General features: G+C 45.6%; 2 protein-coding genes and 1 non-coding gene across 3 annotated transcripts; 2 read left to right on the top strand and 1 right to left on the bottom strand.

Annotated features, from left to right (window-relative positions):
- The first annotated feature begins 16,167 nt into the window (after positions 1–16,167).
- On the top strand, positions 16,168–16,241 carry TRNAV-CAC (transfer RNA valine (anticodon CAC)). Its single transcript has one exon. It is a non-coding gene; the product is annotated as a tRNA-Val (tRNA).
- A 3,900-nt stretch (positions 16,242–20,141) lies between these two features.
- Positions 20,142–22,600, top strand: LOC123074979 (PRA1 family protein A1). Its single transcript, XM_044497687.1, has 7 exons — positions 20,142–20,367; positions 21,220–21,257; positions 21,363–21,441; positions 21,800–21,886; positions 21,974–22,068; positions 22,172–22,243; positions 22,322–22,600. The coding sequence occupies exons 1-7, from the start codon at positions 20,210–20,212 to the stop codon at positions 22,405–22,407; spliced, it is 615 nt and encodes a 204-aa protein (XP_044353622.1). The 5' UTR covers positions 20,142–20,209; the 3' UTR covers positions 22,408–22,600.
- A 55-nt stretch (positions 22,601–22,655) lies between these two features.
- Positions 22,656–24,855, bottom strand: LOC123074978 (aldo-keto reductase family 4 member C10). Its single transcript, XM_044497686.1, has 7 exons — positions 24,501–24,855; positions 24,360–24,410; positions 24,176–24,252; positions 23,809–23,896; positions 23,455–23,727; positions 23,145–23,375; positions 22,656–22,919 (listed from the first exon to the last, which is right to left on the bottom strand). Exons 1-7 carry the CDS (start codon positions 24,612–24,614, stop codon positions 22,836–22,838), a joined length of 918 nt encoding a protein of 305 aa, XP_044353621.1. The 5' UTR covers positions 24,615–24,855; the 3' UTR covers positions 22,656–22,835.
- Between the last annotated feature and the right edge of the window lie 48 nt (positions 24,856–24,903).

The following is a 24,903-nucleotide window of genomic DNA, read 5'->3' as shown; positions in this document are numbered from 1 at the left end:
TCCCAGAATTCCAGCTGCCGGCATTCTCCCTCCTTATGTAAACCTTGTAAAATAAGAGAGAATAGGCATAAGTATTGTGACATAATATGTAATAACAGCCCATATTGCAATAAATATCGATATAAAAGCATGATGCAAAATGGACGTATCAACTCCCCCAAGCTTAGATCTCGCTTGTCCTCAAGCGGAAGCTGATGACGATAAATATGTCCACATGTTTTGAGGTAGAGGTGTCAATAAAATAAAATGCGGACATGAGGGCATCATGATTATTCTCAAAACAACAACATATATGGATATTGTCATATGATTTCTTATGCTCAAGTAATAATCTATTCACAATGCAAAGTATGAATCAGAAACTTTATTGAGAACTAACAAACTATCATCTCAGTCATTGAGGCAATTGCAATTTATCATAACATCAGAAAGAGTCTATGTCAGAGCTTTCTAGCAAGTCCACATACTCAACTATCATTTAGTCTTTCATAATTGCTAACACTCACGCAATACTCGTGGTTACGGAGTTTTAATCGGACACAGAAAAAGATAGGGGCTTATAGTTTCGCCTCCCAACCTTTTACCTCAAGGGTAATGTCAACAATAATAATTCATGCTAACCCACATCCAATTAGATATATATATATCAGGATCTTTCCAACATCCTGTGCTTTCCAAAGGATAAAATGTAAAAAGGAAAGGTGAAGATCACCATGACTCTTGCATAAGGTAGAAGATAATAGTAAAAGATAGGCCCTTCGCAGAGGGAAGCAGAGGTTGCCATGCGCTTTCAGGGTTGGATGCACAAAATCTTAATGCGAAAGAACGTCACTTTATATTGCCACTTGTGATATGAACCTTTATTATGCAGTCCGTCGCTTTTGTTTCTTCCACATTACAAGATCGTATAAAGCTTATTTCCTCCACACCAATCAATCATACATATTTAGAGAGCAATTTTTTGTTGCTTGCACCGATGACAACTTACTTGAAGGATCTTATTCAATCCATAGGTAGATATGGTGGACTATCATGGCAAAACTGGGTTTAAGGGTATTTGGAAGCACAAGTAGTATCTCTACTTGGTGCAAATAATTTGGCTAGCATGAGGGGGAAAGGCAAGCTCAACATGTTGGATGATCCATGACAATATACTTTATCTCGGATATAAGAAAACATAACCCATTATGTTGTCTTCCTTATCCAACATCAACTCTTTAGCATGCCATTTTTAATGAGTGCTCACAATCATAAAAGATGTCCAAGATAGTATATTTATATGTGAAACCTCTCTTTCTTTATTACTTCCTATTAATTGCAACAATGAACAAAGCTATGTTTGTCAACTCTCAACAACTTTTAATCATCATACTCTTTCTATGTGAAGTCATTACTCTCCATAAGATCAATATGATCTCTTTTTATTTCTTTTTATTCTTTTCTCTTTTCTTTTATTCACTCAAGATCATAGCAAAATAATCAAGCCCTTGACTCAACACTAATCTTTATTATATAACTCACGGACTCAATTACATAAACGGATCATAAAGCAAACTCAAAACTAAATCATACTAAAACTTTATTCTACCAGATCAAGATACTACTAAAAGGATCGAACTAAGAAAAACGGTAAAGATAGGAGATGTGGTGGTGATACGATACCGGGGTACCTCCCCCAAGCTTGGAAGTTGCCAAGGGGAGTGGCCATACCCATGTGATTATATCTCCTTTTTTGTTGGTGAAGAAGATGATGGTTTAGTTGATGGCGTAGGCTTCTTCCTTAATTTGCGCTTGAGGACAGAATTTTGATCCCTCAGGTCATCAATCTCCTGCTCCAGGCTTAATATCTTTTTGCATAATTCCTGCTTGTTTTCCTGCAAGAGGCGAAAAGGGATAAACTCAATCTTAAATTTCTTTGCTCTATCAGGGAGGCTTGACTTTTTGAACTCCACATGCATGTCCCCAGGTTGAGGTAATGGGACTTCATTTTCATCTGAGCTCGTCTCCTCCTTTCTCTTGGGTTCATAGTCCTCTTCTTCTTCCGTAGTCCAACCACAATGCTCCACATCCCCATAGACCTTAGGATCTGCAAGGTAATCAGCCACATAGCTTTCTCCTTCCGAATCCTGGGACGACATGTTGCTCTAATCTGCAGCAGGACAGCTCGAAACAAAGACAAGAGATATTTGCATGATACAGAGGTCAAAGCCTTCGGGAGATTATATAATGAATTTTTACCGACCAAAATACGTATCGTGCAAGAAAACGGAGTCCGGAGAGCGCACGAGGTGCCCACGAGGCAGGGGGCGCGCCCTAGGGGGGTAGGGCGTGCCCTCCACCCTCGTGGATCCCTCGTGTTCTTCCCGGACTGCTTCTTATTTTTCTATTTTTCTAAATATTCCAAAACGGAGAGAAATTGCCATTAGAACTATTTTGGAGTCGGTTTACTTGCCGTACCACATACCTATTCCTTTTCGGAGTCTGAAACGTTCCGGAAAGTGTCCCTTATGTATTCCTCCGGGGTTACGATTTCAGTAACATTGGTTTCGACATTTATGGGATTACCTGAGATATAATGTTCGATTCTTTGACCGTTCACCACCTTCGGATTTGTGCCTTCGAAGTTGTTGATTCTTATGGCACCGGAACGATAGACCTCCTCGATAACGTAAGGGCCTTCCCATTTAGAGAGAAGTTTTCCTGCAAAAAATCTTAAAAGAGAGTTGTATAGCAATACATAATCACCTACATTAAACTTCATATACCAGAAGATGGGCATCGGAGAGCCAACAGGGGGCCCACGAGGCAGGGGGGCACGCCCGGGGGGTAGGGCGCGCCCCCACCCTCGTGGCCAGGGTGTGGGCCCCCACTTGTATTTCTTCCACTCAGTATTTTTTATTATTTCCAAAAATGACTTTTGTGGAGTTTCAGGACTTTTGGAGTTGTGCAGAATAGGTCTCTAATATTTGCTCCTTTTCCAGCCCAGAATTCCAGCTGCCGGCATTCTCCCTCCTTATGTAAACCTTGTAAAATAAGAGAGAATAGGCATAAGTATTGTGACATAATATGTAATAACAGCCCATAATGCAATAAATATCGATATAAAAGCATGATGCAAAATGGACGTATCAGTGAACGTAGAGCTTATCACACCCGATCATCACATGGTGTCTCAGCACGACGAACTGTAGCAACGGTGCGTACTCAGGGAGAACACTTGTACCTTGAAATTTAATGAGGGATCATCTTATAATGCTACCACCATACTAAGCAAAATAAGATGCATAAAAGATGAACATCACATGCAATCAAAATATGTGACATGATATGGCCATCATCATCTTGTGCCTTTGATCTCCATCTCCAAAGCACCGTCATGATCTCCATCGTCACCGGCTTGACACCTTGATCTCCATCGTAGCATCGTTGTCGTCTCGCCAACTATTGCTTCAACGACTATCGCTACCGCTTAGTGATAAAGTAAAGCAATTACATAGCGATTGCATTTTATACAATAAAGCGACAACCATAAGGCTCCTGCCAGTTGCCGATAACTTCTACAAAACATGATCATCTCATACAACAATTTATATCATATCACGTCTTGACCATATCACATCACAACATGCCCTGCAAAAACAAGTTAGATGTCCTCTACTTTGTTGTTGCAAGTTTTACGTGGCTGCTGCGGGCTTCTAGCAAGAACCGTTCTTACCTACGCATCAAAAGCACAACGATTTTTTGTCAAATGTGTTGTTTTAACCTTCAACAAGGACCGGTCGTAGTCAAACTCAATTCAACTAAATTTGGAGAAACAGACACCCGCTAGCCACCTGTGGGCGAAGCACGCCGGTAGAACCAGTCTCATGAACGCGGTCATGTAATGTCGGTCCCGGGCCGCTTCATCCAACAATACCGCCGAATCAAAGTAAGATGTTGGTGGTAAGCAGTATGACTATTATCGCCCACAACTCTTTGTGTTCTACTCGTGCATATCATCTACGCATAGACCTGGCTCGGATAGCACTGTTGGGGAACGTAGCATGCAATTTCAAAAAAATTCCTACGATCACGCAAGATCTATCTAGGAGATGCATAGCAACGAGACGGGGAGAGTGTGTCGATGTACCCTCGTAGACCGAAAGCGGAAGCGTTAGATTAACGCGGTTGATGTAGTCGAACGTCTTCTCGATCCAACCGATCCAAGTACCGAACGTACGGCACCTCCGTGTTCAGCACACTTTCAGCTCGATGACGTCCCTCGAACTCTTGATCCAGTAGAGGGTCGAGGGAGAGTTCCGTCAGCATGACGGCGTGGCGATGGTGTTGGTGATGTGATCCGCGCAAGGCTTTGCCTAAGCACTACGACGCTATGACCGGAGGAGTAAACTGTGGAGGGAGGCACCGGACACGGCTAAGAAACAACTGTTGTGCCTTTGGGGTTCCCCCTGCCCATGTATATAAAGGAGGGGGGAAGGGGAGGCCGGCCCAGGGGGGCGCCAAGAGGGGAAGTCCTACTAGGACTCCGTTCCTAGTAGGATTCGCCCCCCCCCTTTCCTTCCAACGGAGAGGGGGAAAGAGGAAAGGAGGGAGAAGCATAAGGAAAGAGGGGCGCCGCGCCCCCTTCCCTTGTCCAATTTGGATTGGGCAAGGGGGAGGGCGCGCGCCACCTCCTGTGGCCTGCCTCCTCTCCTCCACTATGGCCCACTAGGCCCATTAACTTCCCGGGGGGTTCCAGTAGCCTCCTAGTACTCCGAAAAATCCCCGAACCTTATCGGAACAATTCTGGTGTCTATATATAACCTTCCAATATATGAATCTTTACCTCTCGACCATTTCGAGACTCGTCGTCATGTCCGTGATCTCATCCTGGACTCTGAACAAATTTTGGTCACCAAAACACATAACTCATAATACAAATCGTCATCGAACGTTAAGTGTGCGGACCCTACGGGTTCGAGAACTATGTAGACATGACCGAGACACATCTCTGGTTAATAACCAATAGTGGAACCTGGATGCTCATATTGGCTCCTACATATTCTACGAAGATCTTTATCGGTCAAACCGCATACAACATACGTTATTCCCTTTGTCATCGGTATATGTTACTTGCCCGAGATTCGATCGTCGGTATCATCATACCTATTTCAATCTCGTTACCGGTAAGTCAGTTTACTCGTTCCGTAATGCATCATCCCATAACTAACTCATTAGTCACATTGCTTGCAAGGCTTATAGTGATGTGCATTACCGAGAGGGCCCAGACTCTCCGATACACGGAGTGACAAATCCTAATCTCGATATATGCCAACCCAACAAACACCTTCGGAGACACCTGTAGACATCTTTATAATCACCCAGTTACATTGTGACATTTGATAGCACACAAGGTGTTCCTCCGGTATTCGGGAGTTGCATAATCTCATAGTCAGAGGAATATGTATAAGTCACGAAGAAAGCAATAGCAATAAAACTTAACGATCATTATGCTAAGCTAACGGATGGGTCTTGTCCATCACATCATTCTCCTAATGATGAGATTCCGTTCATTAGATGACAACACATGTCTATGGTTACGAAACTTAACCATCTTTGATTAACGAGCTAGTCAAGTAGAGGCATACTAGGGACACTTTGTTTTGTCTATGTATTCACACATGTATCAAGTTTCCGGTTTAATACAATTCTAGCATGAATAATAAACATTTATCATGATATAAGGAAATATAAATAACAACTTTATTATTGCCTCTAGGGCATATTTCCTTCAACTAGGACACATGATTGTGTTACCAGTTTCATGGAAATGTAATCTAGGGGGGACTGATCATTTGCTTAAAAATTAGCTCGAGTAACATAGTTTACATATTACCTTGGTTTAATTTTTTTCTTCGATCGAGGAACCGACAGGAGCACTGCCTTTTCATTCAGACGAAAAAGGAGGATTTATGTACAGAGGTGTCAGGTTTCTCTGAGAAAACCTGGCAGAAAATCGCAAAACAAACCTACAAGGTATTACAATCAACCAATACCAGTCGCCTCATGGGCCCTTCCGAAGGCCAAGGCCCTCTGCTTGATGTTCTCAAATGCGATTGCTGCCACCTCCAAGTGGGTGAGGCGAGTTCCATTGTAGATGTGACAGTTATGCTCCTTCTAGATATTCCAAATGGTGTAGAGAAAACGACCGCTACAACGGCGTCTGTCCTCGATGGACAGCGGAGCGACAAACGTATGCCACTAGTTAGAGATCCCCATTGAGGTGGAAGTGCATGCGTGACCGCATGCGCCTCTCCCGTCCACACCTGGACGTGCGACCATACTGCAACGGTAAAGGAGCAGTCCTTGCACGGGTGAGTTGTTGTTTCTGGCGCCCCAAGATAAAGCGGGCATCGAGGGTCATGAGGCCAGCCCCGAACGACCAGCATGTCCGTCGTAAGGATCTTTCCATGGTGCACGAGTCAGGATAATAACTTGCATTTTGGTTCCGCGAGCACCTCCCAGATCTTAGTCGGTGAGAACCTGGGGAATGACCCTGCGAACCGGGCTGCGTAAGCCGAAGCAACGGGGTAGATGCCACTGGGGGCCCAATGCCATGAGATGGAGTCCTCCCTATCCGGGATCAGTGCAACCTCAGATGTTACTGATGCAAGAGCAATGAACTCTAGCAGCTGGGCCGGCGTCGCCAGGCGGGCGACCAATCTGATGCAGTTCTCATCATGTAGCTCCTTACACTGGTACGCGTCGGTCCTAAACAAACGGTTTAAAACCCCTTTCCGTGACGGCATTTGGAACCGTCGCCAAGTGAGTGTGGGCGATAGGGGGGTCCGTCCCACACGACCCAGAAATCGTCGGGGATAGGCCCTCATGGGACCCAGGCTGGGGCCGTGTGCGATTGGGCGAGGCATGGAAACCCAATCATTTCCGTAGGTATGTACATCCCACACGGTGAATCCCAGAAATCATTTCCGTAGGTATGTACATCCCACACGGTGAATCCCAGAAATCATTTCCGCATGTATGTACATCCCACACGGTGAATCCCAGAAATCATTTCCGTAGGTATGTACATCCCACACGGTGAATCCCATAAGTCATTTCCGTAGGTATGTACATCCCACACGGTAAATCCCAGAAAATCATTTCCGTAGGTATGTACATCCCACACAGTTCTTTGTGTGGAAACGTTTGTGCAAGGTGGCCTAATGCAAACAGTTCGCTGCCGGAAGCCGTGTGTGATTGTTAGTTGATCGAACACGCCTACTTTCTAGAAACCGTGCGGGTTGTTTGATTTCATCGCCCACGGTGCTGTCTGAGTAACCGTTTGCAATAGAAAACCCCAATAAGCAGTGTAATTAGCCTATTATTGATAATTCATGTACTAATCAAACTGATATTTCTTATAAAACATGCCAGATATTTCATATCCGTATAAAAGCAACCATGATTTCATAATCGAATTACATCAGATAGCTTCGGCACTCAGTTACGCCATTACACAACAGCACCAAGTTTCACATGCAGCATCAAAAACCTTTGGAAAGTAGCATCATACACGGTAAATAGACAGATGAATCTCATCTGGGAAACTGCAGAAGCGGAAGGCAAATATTGAGCCTTCAGTGATGTTGAATGTCCTTGCAACTTTAGGCCAGTGGCTATGGATAATTGCCCGCCCAACCTTCGTCCTCTTCAGCAAGACTTCAATATTGTACCATGGGTGTTGAATGAATACCTTCCTCGCCTCTTGACCATGCAGGTGGTTTGAGAGGTAATCATCGGTGAACTGCTTTGAAAAGTACTGAAAACAAAGCTATGCATAAATCGCTGTTGTAAATTTTGAAATGGCGCAAGGGGTAAAAACAAGGTAAAAGAGTTGGTACCATCCTATAGTTGACTGATGTCTTCTTCATTGTGCAAACAAAGATCTTGCTGTTATTCGTCGCAAGTTTCTTCATCCTAACAATCTTTCTGAGTTTCTTGACTTGACTGATATTCATGGACATCTCATTTCCCCATATGCAAAATGGGTCGAACAGTGGGTCTAAGCCTCTGACAGCAGGACCTACATGTGCAAGACCAAATTGTAAGAAACCTAAATATTAGAATGATTCCTGCAACTGCACAATAATGTGCTATTAGCCAAAGGACCCTGCTTGAACAAACCTCGATGGTAAACCGCAGTGTCTCCCATTGTTTCCCTGCAACACACATAAGGAAGATCTTGATCAGGTTAACTGAGAGTTGCCATACTATCAGTAGAATATGTATTGAGTACAGCCAAATTCGATTGGTGTCACATGCATAACAATACAAAATTGTACCCACAGCAAATGAAAATCAAATTGCAGAACTGAACCAAACAGTTAAATGGACAACAGACCAAATGAACCAAAATAGTTAACTGAGCACGACATTGCAGAATAGAAACATGTACTAGAAGATAAGACAGTTAACAAAACAAAGAATGCTTGAGAACAGTACTATGAAATGTAGCAATTGTTGGACCAAAGTGTTAACTGAACATTACATTTCAGATGACCAAACTGTTAAACATCAGATTGCATATTAACATTACAGAGGATAAATCACTAGAAGGCACTGGCGGTGGCCTCGAGAAAACATCACGAACTGTATTTTAAAGTAGACAACCGCGTGGCGGTGTCGACGGTGGCCTCGAAGACGAGGTGCTCCTCCAAGATCTGGCGGTTGACACGCATGTCAGCCATAGCAACCGTTCGTGCGTGCGGCCGCATGCTACTCAGCTCCATGTTATACTGCGTGTAAAATGGTTGTGGTCGGCGCTTAATTGGAGGAGGGAGCAGTGATTTCGGTGGAAGGTGTCGCTCCGTCAGTCGGGGCATGTGGGACGGGAAAGGAGGAGGATTGTGTGGGTGGGGTGTGGACTACCTGACCATATCGACGAGGCCGCGCAGCAAGAAGAAGGGTCAGCGGCGAGAAGGCCGCGCAGCAAAAAGAAGGGTCGCCGGCGAGGAGGCGGCGCTGCAAGAAGAAGGGTCGCCGGCGAGGAGGCGGCGCTGCAAGAAGAAGGGTAGCCAGCGAGGAGGAGGCGCTGCAATAAGAAGGGTCGCTGGCGAGGAGGCTGAGCTGCCAGTAAGCAGCAGTGAAGGTTTGAACTTGGAAAGCAAGGAGGAACAGTGGAAATGTGGCTTTTGGTAGGAGGGAGGGGGCGGGGAGATAGATATTTCCGCGGTGGCAAAAAATTTCGCTCGGTGCCGCGAGAAACTGGCGCGCAAGTGTGGTTCAAGCAGGGGCAGTGGACTATAGACGACGAAGCTTCCTGTGTAAGCCAGACAAGACGGTGCGCCAAGATATTTTATATCGCATCCCACACGATTCTTTCTAGTAAACTGTTTGTGGTATACCTGATTTTTTCATTATGTTTTGAAAGACAAAATGGTGTTACGGAGGGAAAGGATGGTGTTTGAATTGCTAGAACATTTACGTACAGTGAACATGCAACTAGTACATGAGTGTCGTGTTTAAATTTGGAATTATTCCGGGTTCGTTTGGCATTTTTATGCATTAATTGAGTTTCTGGGCATTTAATGTGCATAATTCAAATTTGAACTACAAGCACATGCTCCAATGCACCAAAGTTTGCTGAAAAATCACATGTGTGTCTTTGGGTGAATTTATAGGTCCCATGCAAGAAATGGGAATAAAATTCAAACATCTGGGTGTCGTGGCTCGGCCGGAATGATTGAGAAACTTGGTTTTTTAATTCCTGTAAATCCAAAACACGGCTGAAAATCATGAAACTTGGCATGGTGTCATGACATGGCACCAACATGCTGCAGTAATTTTTTGGCCGAATTGGGACAAGCTTTGGTGTAAGCTTCTTGCAAACCGGAGCTTCCCTCAAGAAGGCTCCTGGTTCCGAGAGGGAACGTGTCACCTCCGTGTGCGAAACGACATACGTACACTGCCTTCTCCCGCCTTAATTTTTTTACACAGGCAGATTAGACCAAATAGAAGTATCGTGCTAAATTTTGGAATTATTCCGTGTTCGTTTGGCCTTTTTATACATTAATTGAGTTTCTGGGCATTTAATGTGCATAATTTAAATTTGAACTACAAGCACAGGCTCGAGTGCACCAAAGTTGTTTGTGAAAATCACATCTGTGTACTTGGGTGAATTTCTAGGTCCCATGCAAGAGATTGGAGTGAAATTGAAACATCTGGGCGTCGTGGCTCGGTCGAAAATATGTAGAAACTTGGTTTTTTAATTCCTGTAATTCCAAAACACGCCTGAAAATCATGAAACTTGGCATGGTGTCATGACATGGCACCAACATGCTGCGGTATTTTTTTGGCCGAATTGGGACAAGCTTTGGTGTAAGCTTCTTGCAAAACGGAGCTTCCCTCAAGAAGGCTCGTGGTTCCGAGAGGGAACGTGTCACCTCCGTGTGCGAAAACGACATACGTACACTGCCTTCTCGTGCCTTAATTTTCTTACACAGCCATATTAGACCAAATAGGAGTACCGTGCTAACTTTTGGAATTATTCCGGGTTCGTTTGGCCTTTTTTATACATTAATTAAGTTTCTAGGCATTTAATGTGCATAATTAAAATTTGAACTACAAGCACAAGCTCTAGTGCACCAAAGTTGTTTGAAAAATCACATGTGTGTCTTTGGGTGAATTTCTAGGTCTCATGCAAGAGATTGGAGTGAAATTCAAACATCTGGGCGTCGTGGCTCGGCCAGAAAGATTAAGAAACTTGGTTTTTTAATTCCCGTAATTCCAAAACACGCCTGAAAATCATGAAACTTGGCATGGTGTCATGACATGGCACCAACATGCAGCGGTATTTTTTTGGCCGAATTGGGACAAGCTTTGGTGTAAACTTCTTACAAACCGGAGCTTCCCTCAAGAAGCCTCGTGGTTCCGAGAGGGAACGTGTCACCTCCGTGTGCGAAACGACATATGTACACTGCCTTCTCCCGCCTTAATTTTTTTACACAGTCAGATTAGACCAAATAGAAGTACCATGCTAAATTTTGGAATTATTCCGGGCTCGTTTCGCCTTTTTATACATTAATTGAGTTTCTGGGCATTTAATGTGCATAATTCAAATTTGAACTACAAGCACAGGCTCCAGTGCACCAAAGTTGTTTGAAAAATCACATGTGTGTCCTTGGGTGAATTTCTAGGTCCCATGCAAGAGATGGAGTGAAATTCAAACATCTGGGCGTCGTGGCTCGGCCGGAAAGATTGAGAAACTTGGTTTTTTAATTCCTGTAATTCCAAAACACGCCTGAAAATCATGAAACTTGGCATGGTGTCATGACATGGCACCAACATGCTGCGGTAATTTTTTGGCCGAATTGGGACAAGCTTTGGTGTAAGCTTCTTGCAAACCGGAGCTTCCCTCAAGAAGGCTCGTGGTTCCGAGAGGGAACGTGTCACCTCCGTGTGCGAAACGACATACGTACACTGCCTTCTCCCGCCTTAATTTTTTACACAGCCAGATTAGACCAAATAGAAGTACCGTGCTAAATTTTGGAATTATTCCGGGTTCGTTTGGCCTTTTTATACATTAATTGAGTTTCTGGGCATTTAATGTGCATAATTCAAATTTGAACTACAAGCACATGCTCCAGTGCACCAAAGTTGTTTGAAAAATCACATGTGTGTCCTTGGGTGAATTTCTAGGTCCCATGCAAGAGATGGGAGTGAAATTCAAACATCTGGGCGTCGTGGCACGGCCGGAAAGATTGAGAAACTTGGTTTTTTAATTCCTGTAATTCCAAAACACGCGTGAAAATCATGAAACTTGGCATGGTCTCATGACATGGCACCAACATGCTGTGGTAATTTTTCTGTCCGATTTGCGAAGGCGCACACATTAACAATCAACAAAGTCATTTTGGAACAAGTGCTGTCACGTTACAAAATCGGAAACACAAGTATTATTGAAACCGTGGGAATTCGACTTACCAATTACGTGCGGCCACGCGTCCCCTTTTTTTATTGGCTAGGAGGTGTCGTGCGGGGTAGGTATTTGAGTACGGGAGGCGTGCGATCAGACCCCTGCGCGTGCTCATCAGGAGGAGAGCCCTTTTGACCGCTATCTGCCGCGCACCTCCCTCCCAATGTCTTCATTAATGGCGCCCGAGCGCCTGTTCTACGGCGTGGCTATATGTCTCACTGGACGATTTAAGAGAGAAAAATGAAAATCTGAAAAGAAAGTTTTGCACGGATCTTGATGTAAGATCCGACGGACCTATATAGCATCGACTGCGACTTATAGCAAGCATGATGAATATAAGGACGATGACATTGGATAATAATTGTCTTACATATTTATAAATATAATTAAAAAAAGCCACATGCGGCAACGCCCGATATACACAAGGGCAAAAGAAGAAGGAAGACAACTAGTCTCCGCGGCGGGTGGCGACGAGCTCTTTCTTGTCCTCAAGATGTTGGTTGAAAGCATCCACGGATTCCTCCACCAGCCTTCTGCGCTTGTTGCGCAGCATGGCATTCTCGTCCATAAGTTTCTCGATGATGACGCCGGTCCTCTTCAACAAGGCAGTGGTCTGCTCCTGCTGCTCCGCACTTCCGACGATCTTCGCCCTCAGCTGGTCGCGCTCAGCCTGGAGCTTCACATTGCTCTCATTTAGTTGCCGGATGACGTCGGTAGACTGTTCAAACGAGGCTTGCAGGTCATCCTGCAACCTCGCCCACCTGGAGATCTGATCCATCTGCCTAAGGACGAGGGCACGCATGCGCCTGTAAGAGTCCTCGCCTGCCCGCGAGGCATTTTCCCAGGCCGCCGCGGCAAGGGAGGACATCTCTGCTGCATTCGCGGCACGACGGGACATCTCTTCTGCTTTCGCGGCGCGGCCAGACCAGTCTGCTGCATCGACGGCGCGGCGGGTCCTTCGTGCTGCTTCGGTGGCGCGGCGGGACCTCTCTGCTGCTACGGCCGTGCAGCGGGACATGTTGGCTGCTATCGCGGCGAGGCGGGACATCTCTCGTGCTCCCGATTCCAGGCTCGCCTCTTCCTGGTGGCAATCTCTCGACCCAGAACTCACGCTGGCCATGGTGGACGCAAGGGAACGATGATGAATGACTTGTTTGTTTTGACTTTTTGTGGATGAGGAGTTGAGGAGGAATGTGGAGTCATCTTGGAGTAGTAGTATTTATAACCGTGTAGTAATACGCTCCTAAGTGGGAAACCGTTTAGGTTTTGATCGGTGTGAACAGGTTTGCAATTTGGAATGTGACGGGACACATGCTCAAAATTTACTGACGGTTATAAGTGCGACACTATTCCCGGAAGGCGTAACGTGGGCACGTACGCCTTCTCGACCGCGCACGTGGCGTTTGCACCATAGGGTGCACCGCAATAGGCACTTTCAGCACACGTCTTGTCCCAATAACCGTGCGCGCTCGTTGTTACCATCGCGCACGCTTCTTTTAATTAGAATGGGTGTGCCCGTCTAGCGCACACACGTTGATCTATCTAACTGTTTCAGTTTGTTGTGGCTAATCGCAAACAGTTCATCCATGTGAAGTGTATGCCATCAATCGCAGACACTTTGATCTGGCTTACCCGTTTCTGTTCTGTTGCCTAATCGCAAACAGTTAATCCTTCTGAAGCGTATGCCCTCAATCACACACACCTTGATCTGGCTGACCGTTTCTTTTGTGTTGTCTAATCACAAACAGTTCATCCGAGTGAACCGTATGATGTATATCGCACACACTTTCATCTGGCTGCCCGTTTCTTTTGTGTTGTCTAATCACAAACAGTTCATCCGAGTGAACCGTATGCTGTGTATCGCACACGCCTTCATCTGGCTGCCCGTTTCTTTTGTTCCTCCTTACCGCAAACAGTTAATTGAACTGAACCGTATGCCCTACATCGCACACGCAACTAAAATCTGAACCGTGTTTGATGCGTCCTCCATCGCAAACGTTTTATACATTTCTGACGGTTTTCATACACCACCGTTTGTGATTATGGCATCGCACACAGTTTCTCGAAGGGTCTCTGATCGTAGTGTCGCGTTAGCAGCATCCTACAGTAGTGTTATTTAACCCAGGGAAGGGTTTGATTTTCAATCATCCAATATTCACAAATAAAAATAATTTCAAACATATCGAGCTCATGTGTCGTGAGAATTCCACGCTTGTATAGATCTAGTCCCTCCGTTCCTAAATATAAGTCTTTGTAGAGGTTTCACTATGGACCACATACAGATGTATATAGATACATTTTAGAGTGTAGATTCACTCATTTTGCTCCGTATGTGGTCTATAGTGAAATCTCTCCAAAGACTTATATTTAGGAACGGAGTGAGTATATACGAAGTGTTGATATGATTTGTATCCAGTGGCATAATGCGTGGTGATTATGTCTATTTCCTATTTATTTTCTATGCTTTAAACATTACCATGGTAATTTTGACCTTTACTTTGCACAAATATATTTATAAGAAGAAATTCAACATTCCTAAATTTAGGACAAATCCAATGTTACGAGTACATTTCCACCTAATCGGTTAATGTAGTTTTTTTTTGCGGGGATATCAATGTAGTTTTTGATAGTACACCAATTATCACGATATTCAACACATTTTTTATGCTTTAAACATTACCATGGTAATTTTGACCTTTACTTTGCACAGATATATTAATATAAGAAGCGATTCAATATTCCTAAAATTATGACAAATCCAATGATAGGAGTACATTTCCACCTAATAGATCAATGATAGGAGTTATGTAGTTTTCTTTACGGGGAGATCAGTGTAGTTTTTGATACAGTGCACCAATTATCATGATCTTCCAACCTGTGATTGGATGGTTAGAGGGACTGTGGTATCCCCAGCCCACCAGGGTTCAAGTCTTAGTGCTTGCATTTAATCCTGGATTTATTTCAGGATTTCCGGCGATGCGCATTCAGTGGGAGGAGACGTTCCCTTCGACGACGAGGTGCCTACGGTGACTTTGTAAATTTCAAGATGACATGCCGGCTCAGTCTTGGGTAGGGTGTGCGTGTGTGCGTGTATACATGTATATGAGCACTTGCGTTTGTACTGTGTTAAAAAAAATTATGATCTTCCTATATAATAAGAGTTCAACACATTAGTAGTAATAGTAAAATTATGGTTTTTGGTGCGGAAATGTTGTGTTTCTCTACGCTCTACTAGTTTGGAGAAGAATTGTGTTTAGGGATGTTGCGTTTTCTTGTTGTGTGGACTCGGTGCGTTTTCCTCAAGTACTACGCACTTCCGCGTCTCTTTTGCTGCGAGCACGTATTTCCATCACAATACTCCTATTCCCCGAGACGGCACTGATTCACCACAATAAATGCCGAGTTGGAATTCACTCACCTATTTACCGCTCAAAGATAAACGCAGCATTCCACCTCCGCGCGCGCTGTACTCAACCAGGTGACTTTCTCGGAGCCCCCCACACCGTCGACACCGAGTTTGGTTCTATGCGCACGGTGCGCCGCAGCGGTACGTGGCCAGGAGGCATGCACCAACCACCAACGCACAGTATGCTAGAGTACACTACACACGGTACGCCGCAGCGGTACGTTTGCAATTTGCTGGTCGTGCACAGATCGGGCACTGCAGTGTCGTGTGTGGAGCAGTTTCGCAGCATCATTTCGCGCACGAACTTTGCTTTTGCTACTACTCCTACCTAGGAGTAGGAGTGGGTCCGTTGATCATTGCGTGCACTGTACCACGCGGCGCGTCCGGCCAAAATGTGCTACGGGCCACATGGCCCACAACGTTTTACTACCCATATAAGCTAGCACGATGCCACGGAATCACAGATCTCAAAGCATGCAGCGCCCCTACTGACCGCCTCTTATATTTTTTGGCGTGGAAGTGCCCCTACTCTACCGACCTGATTGAAAAGATGCTTGGCCCGTCTCGCACATGGTTCCGATTCAATCTGAGCGCGCGCGACAAACAAACTCGCACGGCGCTCGACGCGCCCGTGATGTTTTTTAGTATGCTGCTAACCACCAACCGCCTCGCGATCTAGAATCCTAGATATTTTTCCTCAGAAATAAAAATACGACGTCTCCTGCGCACATCAAGGGCGATGTAAAATATTTCCCTAATAAAACAGAAAGGTCAAGTAAAATACTCGTTCGTCACATCATAACATGTCTGGGTGGTGTAGTTGGTTATCACGCTAGTCTCACACACTAGTGGTCCCCAGTTCGAACCTGGGCTCAGACAGGCGTCGTTTTTTTTTCTCTGCATGTTTTAGATGCGAATATCCGATTCTTTTCCCTTTTTCTTGAAGCGGATTCTTTTCCTTTATTGCAGATGGTCGGATCGCACCAAAAAAATCGCAGGGTGCACAGCGTCGGCCATCCTGATACTAATCGCTAAGAGCAACGTCAATAGTTCGTCGTAAAAGTAAGTTAAAAAAAAGTTGTCTGTGAGGTCTTTTCTCAGTTTTCTTAAACATCTTTCACTATTTTTTTTTATTTTTTCATTAAACAAACCTAGGGCCAGCAAGTCAGTGCAATAGGCAGCGTTGCGCGTCACCATTACCACGTGAGCTGGGTGACTGGTGGTGGCGGCAGTGCGTGGCGGTGCAACGGCGAGCTGCGAAGCGGGGATGCGTGGCCGTGTGGGAAGGTGCGGCGGTGAGCCCTGGCATGGCGGCGGCGCAGGAACATGGCATGCAGGAGCATCGCACTAAAATGAAACTAGAGAACGAAAACACGTTGAAACTTCATACCTCCACGGGACGTTGCCGCCATGCAGATCATGCACCCGATGACCGACACCGTCCTTCGACTCGCCAACACCACTCTGAGGAAGGACATCAACATGAAAAAAAAACGAAGTGCCATTGTTGCCATCGTGTCGGCTGCTCTAACTTCACTAGCGAACGAAGAATTCAAAGACCCTACGAAAGACAACCCGGCCACTCATTCCCACCCTTCCGCAGTCCCACTGCTGTAGTGGTCGGCCGAGGCCAGCGAACCCGCGGTGGCGCCAACAGGTCGAGGGTAAAAGCTAGCCGTCTCCTGGTCGCCTCCTCTCTAGAAAACATAGGAAAACGATTGCTAAATGGCACTATTGCAGTTCATCAAACTATCCTTTTCATGTAATCGCAGTTGTTTGTTTACTCGTCGCCGTGTAGAAGTTCGTTTCTTCGCAGTACTCAAGCCAGTCGTGCGGTGCCGAGCACTTGAGGTGTACGTACATACACCAGCAGCATATTCTCTGGACTCCGTTTCTATCCTGCAACACGTAGGCCGCGCTTGGTATGGTTGTAATTCAATACAGGTGTATTTAATTTCCAGGTGTAACTTGCCGGTCAATAGCTAGTTCCAACCGGAAACCAAAACAACCGGCGAAGATCTATATATTTTACAAGTGTATTCAGAAGGAAAAGGAGAATCCAAACAGGGCCCTAGTGTACATTGGCAGCGTGACTTCCATAGCCCGGAGCACACAGACGCGCCACCTTCCCTGTCGCTGTCACTGCCGCCACGTGTCCCGCCGGTCCAGACAGAGCGTCACATGTCGAAGCCGAGAATTATGAGAACGCAATGACGTCAAGAGGTCGAGTCCAAAACAGCGACCAATGATTAAGACGAGCAGGACAGTGGGACGTGTCAGGGTGGCGATTAGGCCGTGCAAACAAAGCGGGACGTGTCGGGGCGAGATGCGTGAGGAGCCGAGGCCCAATCAAGCAGGCAACGATCGAGATCATGGAGGCGCGACGTGGCCAGAGGAGACATGCCAGCACGTGACGTCCATCCAAAACGGGCCAATTGTTCCTCCTGTTTCTCTGAAGAAGAGGATGCGATGCAACAACCGTGCAATGATTCTCCGGAATAGCTCCGCCTCCCCAGAGAGTTTTCCTTTCGATGCACACCCGACCCGCCACACAGTGATCGAATGGTGTTTAATTTCGGCTGTGCTTTTTCTAAGAAGTGTGCAGCCGCAAGGTCCATGAAAGGGTGTGATGATTCATCAACTTCACGTATGCATACAAAAGTGGCAAAGGACGTGCCCAACTTCGACGTGGCTTTCGAGTAGCCGCGGCGAAGCGAACCGCGTCCCGGGGGTGTGGTGGAGGACTGGCCGACTGAGACAGATCACAAGAACATTCATCACTATCACCAGCATGCAACAAGATGCAAGATCACTGTCACCGGCGAACGTAAAGCCCTGATTAAACGTGAATTTTGTGCCCAGGGTGGGAGTAGAATTTGGGTGCGCGTTATATTCTTATTACGTGTACGCCTGCGAGACATTTTCCAGAGAAAACTAAAACATGGCAGCTTAAACTCGTGACCATGTGTCAATCAAAGCGTGGTCTGGTGGAAATGGATTGTATGGTTCTTGGTTGATCGACCATAATAATTGAAACACTTGGCGGATCTAGAATTGATATCGGATCAAATGTGGCCTCAAAGTTATATATTTTAAATCAATTATCAGCATCACTGAAAATTTAAATCATATATGGCCTCAGACAATATCCACAATAATTGCCACCCACATATTCCAATCCAACGTGTCACGGGGAGCTTTGCCAACGTGCAACTCAACACCACTCATGGCGGTGTCAACCCGATCTAGATATGTGAGACGTCACAACTTTGTGGATCTTTACGATGCAAACCCCCCACCAACACGCTCACTCGTGCACACACCATAATGGTGTTTTATTTTAGTTTGTGTTTTCTAAGAAGTCCATGGTCCAGTGCGATGATTCATCAACTTCACGTATGCATACAAAAGTGACAAAAGGATGTGCCCAACATTGACGTGGCTTTCGAGTAGCCGCGCCGGAGCGAGTTGCGTCCCGGTAGTCTAGTAGAGGACGGAGACAGATCACAAGAACATTATCACTATCATCAGCATGCAACAAGATGAAAGATCACCATCACTGTAAAGCCCTATTTTCTACCTAGGGGGAGTAGAATTTAAGTGCGCAATATGTTCTTATTATGTGTACGGATGTTAGAAATTGGCCAAAGAAACTAAAACATGGTAACTTAAACATGTGATGACGTGTCAACCAAAGCGTGGTGTGGTGCAAATGGATTGGATAGGTCTTGGTCGATCGACCATAATAATCTGAACACTTGTCGGATCCAGAATTGATATCGGAACAGATGTGGCCTCGGGCAATTTTAAATTTAAATCGCATATTAGCGTCGCCGGAGATTTAAACCCTATACCGCCTCAGACATTATCCTGATTAATTCTCACCCACATCTTCCAATCCAACGTGTCACGGGGAGCTTCACCAATGTGCAACTCAACATCACTATGTAAGCGTGGAGATGACCACCACTAGTCACTAGATATGTGAGGTGTCATGGCTTAGTGGATCTGCCAGAAATAGAAAAAGATCATTGAGAGCCTGTTACCTTATAATACATGTAAAGCCCTAATAAAACGTGCATTCCATGCCTGGGGTGGGGGTGGGGGGGGGGGGGGGGGGGGGGGGGGGGGGTAGAACTTGAGTGCGCATTATATTCTTATTACGTGCACGCATGCTAGAATTTTTCGAGAGAAAACTAAAACATGGCAACTTAAACTTGTGATCACATGTCAACCAAAGCATGGCCCAAAATGGATTAAATGGTCCTTGATTGATCCAGCATAATAATTCAAACACTTGGCGGATATAGAATTGATATCGGATGTGGCGCCATGCAATTTTAAATTTAAATTGATTATCGACATCATCGAAAGTTTGAAACCAGATATATCATCAGACAATATCCAGAATAATTCTCACCCACATCTTCCAATCCAACGTGTCACTAGGAGCTTCACTGATGTAAACGTAGACGTGCCATCATGATCTAGATATGTGAGATGTCACACCTTTGCAAGAAATAGAAAAAATATCATCGAGAGCCCATTACCTTATTTGAACTGTAGATCAGCAATGCAAACACGCAATGGATTAACCGGATCACGAGTTCAGGATGAACTACAAGTGGTGACCTTCCAATTTTCCAGTGTACAACTGCACGCTGCGGGGTAGTGCCACGCGTTACCCGAGACCCGATCGGGGCCGTTGGCCCATGGATCGGACGGCCAAATTTGCGTGCAGGCAGACCCGAGTCTTATTCCAAAACCAGACCGGGGTTCGCTCGCCGAATTTGAACCAAGCGTTCCCGTTAGGGTCTGGACTTCGTGGTCGGCGGCGAGCGGCGGCGATGGACGGCAGACCCGCGACGGCGGATGACGTGGTGGAGGCGATGCGGGAGTTTGTCTGGTTTCCGCCGCCGCGCCCCTCCTCCGAGTTCTTCTCCCGCTTCAGCGCCCCGCGGTCTTGCTCCAAGTGGATCAGCCGCCTCGAGTGCAACCTCTACTAGTACGATCTATCGTTCGAATCTCTGCCTGTTTCTTCGCCTCTTTCATTAATCGAATGACCAGCCGGGTAGATTGGTTGGGTACCTGTTTCGATTTGGGCTAGACGGGGCACACGGGGCAGGGGCTGCGGGCTCACGAGGAGACAGACAGAGGGTTGACGCGTGAACAATGAACTCTTCGCGGTGGTTCACTATGGAACGAGGCCGAATCTGAAGGGTGATTTTTGTGTGTTGTTGGAACCTTGGAATATTATTGCGTCAACTTTGCACATTATGGTGTCATTGCTGAAACTTTTAGCTTAGGGGGTAGTTTGGAACGATCTATCTTCATGCCTGCAAATTGCTTCTGCATTTCATAAGCATAACAAATGTCAGTTCTGTTTCAAATTCCAATTTCGACCAGTGTTGTGTAAAATAAAGATATTATTAATGTCACTGTTAATGCTCGTATCTGTCCATGAAGGGAGGTGTGTGCTAAACCATTTTATTTTGAGTTATTCACATACCACCATGATTTTGTTGAAGTAAATCTGAAAAGATGGCAGGGATTACAGAAAGTTCTTTTTTTGTTTAATGGTTTGATAAGAAATTCATCTATTTACTTTCAGTTTGTTTCAAAAAATGTTTTTAAAATTTGAACCAAAGCCCGAACAGATACCCGAGTCATGGCTTAATAACTACTCAGGTACAGAACATGTGCACCGCTTTTGAATATTTGATAGGCTAGAATGGGGTGCCTTAGTGTAGCTATAGTTTAGATTTGTACCAGTTTGTGAATGTATACTTGTGCCATTGTGCCGTTCCAAAAATCTCTTTTATTAATGTTCGTTTCCAACTGTTCTGGTGCTTTGCAGCTACGGGACCAACTACTTCATCTTGATCATATTGATAGGTATGCAATGAAACCTCTGCGCGTGCCGGTGTTTTTGGCTTCTATAAGTTACACTAAGTTTTTGGGTTTCATATTTCTGTTCTCTTGTCTATATGCAATATGCAGGGATGAGCTTCCTTCAGAAACCAGTTGCCATACTTACAGCTTTTGCAACTGGCCTCAGCATTGCATTTTTCAGTGACAGGTGTGTTTAAACATTCTCACCTCTAATGTTATGCCTACAATGAGAAAACATGCTCCTCCCAACTAAAATGAGCACGGGGTTCTGTTCATCTTTTCGATCTCCAAGTATCTTTTAGATTCCAGATGAAGGATTGGCACGAGTACCTGAGCAATTTATATGTAATATGCTCAATAGATGTGTATCACCATAGCAAGCTTTATCTGTTCTATTTAGCCGGCGGCTCCCAATAGTTTTCACTTCTATTGCTCTATTCAACATTATTCAGTTATTCCTCTTTACAGTGGGGAAACAGTGATACCTCATACTTCTACCAGGATGATTGTTACTGATTACGTACTTCTGATGTTCGATATTGCAGTTTTGCAGTTACTTCCACCGACAAGGTTATAAGCATTGTCAGAAAATTTTCACCGGATTTAGCGGCCAAGATGAGACCGTACATAAAGTGATTATCTTATTGCCTGGTTTTACTATTATTCCTTTACTCGGTTCTTGGAAGGCTTTGTTTAAATTGTTGCCAATGGTATTTCAGCTCTGTCCGTCATGGCCGACCAAGTATAAAAGGATCAACTCATATTTGTGGCCGACCTTTGTCTATGTGGGTCTTTGCCCTGTTCCTTTTTGAAGGTTGGTACAACACATGGCTCCATATGATGTCCTTTTTACCTTATTAGTTTTGCGAGATTTCAGTTACAACAGAACCAGAAATGAACTGTTAATATGTTTGCAGTTAGCTGCATTTTCTGGGTGAGCTCCTGCAATTTCCTGATAGTTCCGTGGGCACTATACGTTGGTCTACTCGGTAAGGCCATCTAATTAGAGTTCTAGAACGTTTGCGCAAAACACTGTTGCCTTAACAAGTTGAGTTTCTACCCTGCAGTAACCTTGATTCATGCCAGCTTCAGAGAACGTAATCTGAAAGGTCGTCTCAACAGATTCAGGAAGGAATTTCGAGAAGCATGGTGAAATTTCAGCGAAGCCGTAACCGTCTCTACCGGTTCGTAAATCGTACCATGGGAGCTCCTTTGTGGGTATCTTGGCTCCTGTATAGTTGAAAGTTGAATCTGTTGCATGTTATAGATGTGAAGTGAGCATCATTGCAGAGTTATGCTTGGAAAGTAGTCAGATGCACCAGGGCGCCATCCTCTGTTATGTTTTTCCTTTTCTTTAGGAGGTGAAGGGGAGGATGCAACCATAAACACATATTTGCATTCTAGTACCGTGCCAAGCCACCGGAGGAAATTATTATTATTAGCCTTCGATGTATCCTCATCATTTCTCACTTGTGATTATCTTACAGTAGAGCAAAAGCATAATTGTCAAATTTGTTCCTCGGCTGGTTGCTATTATCAGTTCCCAACACTAGTGGTGCATCCAAATTTTGATGTCTCCTTTCAAATCTCTCCGTCGAAGAGCTCTTCGCAGGTTTTGTAAATGCTCTGAGGGTGCACAAACGAATCCCCTCTGATTTGCTTAACCTGTTCCAACATGAGCATTGAACAAGACACTTGTATCAGTAACAATTCTACAATTGCATATAACAAACACAATCAGGGGTATACTGCAGCGAGCTTGCTTAGACTACTTGTATGTTATGGGGTTTCGTATATGCACACTTGCAAGTGCCAATATTGTAGCAAGCAATCTTAACATTTCCTGCACCTCGGAGGCCCAGACAAACAAATGCGATGTTCGACACTTGCCTGTTTGATTTCAGAAAGCTTGGCGCACAGTTCTTCAGGAATAGACCAGTCAAACAGATCAATGTTCTCCTTCAACCTCGACTCATTCGCACTCTTTGGAAGTACACTCTGACCCTGTTGAAGACCCCAGCGCAGAGCGATCTGCGCCGGAGTTTTTCCCAAGCTCTCGGCTACTGATGTCACCACCGGGTTACTCGCTACGTCTTTCATCCTGCCCAAGGGTGCATAGGCCTGTAGACCAAAAGCATATGATCACAACACTCCAGTTTTGCATGTCGATGTAAGCTCAGAAACACACAAGCAGACTTACTGATAGATGAACCCCGTTGGAGTGGCAAAACGCCCTCAGCTTCGCCTGTTGCCAGCCAAGGTGGCACTCGACCTGATCAACGGCGGGAGGGACACGGGCAACGCCAAGCAGATCACCCAGCTTCTTGGAGGAAAAATTGCTCACGCCGATGGCGTGAGCTTTGCCTGAATCGTACAGCTGCTCCATGGCTTGCCAGGTCTTGGGTATGTCAGGGTGGACAAAGTTCTCCGGACTTATTTCGGTGCCTTTCTTGACCTGGAATGGCCAGTGGATCTACATAGATATCCAGAACAGTCAGTTGTCTGCAGCAGAGAGATGGCAATCTTTGGATCATGATGAAGGTGACCAGCTTACTAGGTATAGATCCACATAATCCAGCTGCAGATCTTTCAGTGTGCTGTCAATTGCAAGTGGCACGTCTTTGGGTGCGAGATCGCTGCACCTACAGAGGAAGTACAGAGTTTTCTTCAAAATGCAGAAGAATTGCAGAGTTCCTGACTTCTTTAAATGCAGAAGAAGTGCAGGGTTTTGATTCTCTGGCTGTTACGATAGGAGGTGAAATGACTAGTACTGTAGTTGTAAACGAATGATAGTCTTGTAGACAGAAATATTACTCCCTCTGTTCATTTTTATAAGGCTTCGTAGATGTTTCAGACATTGTGCAAAACAGCTCAATTTCACTTGTCTGAAATGACTTATAAAAATGAACGGGAGGGAGTACCATATCTTGGAAGTGATGAAGAGGTCCTCTCGCCTGACCACGCCATCGTCGAAGAGCTTCTTCAGAGCAACACCAATCTATTACAGGAACACGCCGAGTTACTCCTCGTAATCTGTTTGTAGATCAAAGCCGTGTGCAAGCATGTGATTTACTGCTCATTTACAGGGTTAACTGACTGACTAACCTCCTTCTCGTTATGGTAGAGCGGCGCGCAGTCGATGTGCCGGTAACCTGCCTGCCATTGCCGCAGCAAGCAGACTTAGAACAGCACGCACAGGTCTGAATTGGGGAAAGAGCGGACGGAGAGAGGCGGCTGGGCTGGTACCTTGACGGCAGCGCCGAGCACGTCGGCGATGACCCCCGGGGCGGCCTTGTAGGTGCCGAGGCCCACGGAGGGGACGCGGGCGCCGGTGTTGAGCGTGAAATGGGCGGCGGCCATCCTCCGGCCACCCGCGAGCGAGACGGGGACGGGGACGCGATCACGGGCCGAGGGGACGCCGGAGTCTCCAAAAGCCGTTTCGTTTCACCGAGCAACAGAAAGAACGCGAGCAATGGTGGGCTAGTGGCCACCCAAGACGAGCCGGGATTTGTGACTCGTCTCCGGTGCTGAGCCCAAGGAGATGCGGCCGGCCACGGACCCGCTTGTCGCCGCACAACTGTGCTAAAAGCAGACGCCCCTCTCTCCCGAAGGACAGAAAGCTCGGCGCGTTCTCTGTTTTTCTGCACGC

The sequence above is a fragment of the Triticum aestivum genome, chromosome 3D (assembly GCF_018294505.1).
Source record: "Triticum aestivum cultivar Chinese Spring chromosome 3D, IWGSC CS RefSeq v2.1, whole genome shotgun sequence".
In the NCBI taxonomy this organism is placed as follows: domain Eukaryota; kingdom Viridiplantae; phylum Streptophyta; class Magnoliopsida; order Poales; family Poaceae; genus Triticum; species Triticum aestivum.
Note: the sequence above shows the minus strand (reverse complement) of the source record. Positions and strands in the feature narration are given on the sequence as shown.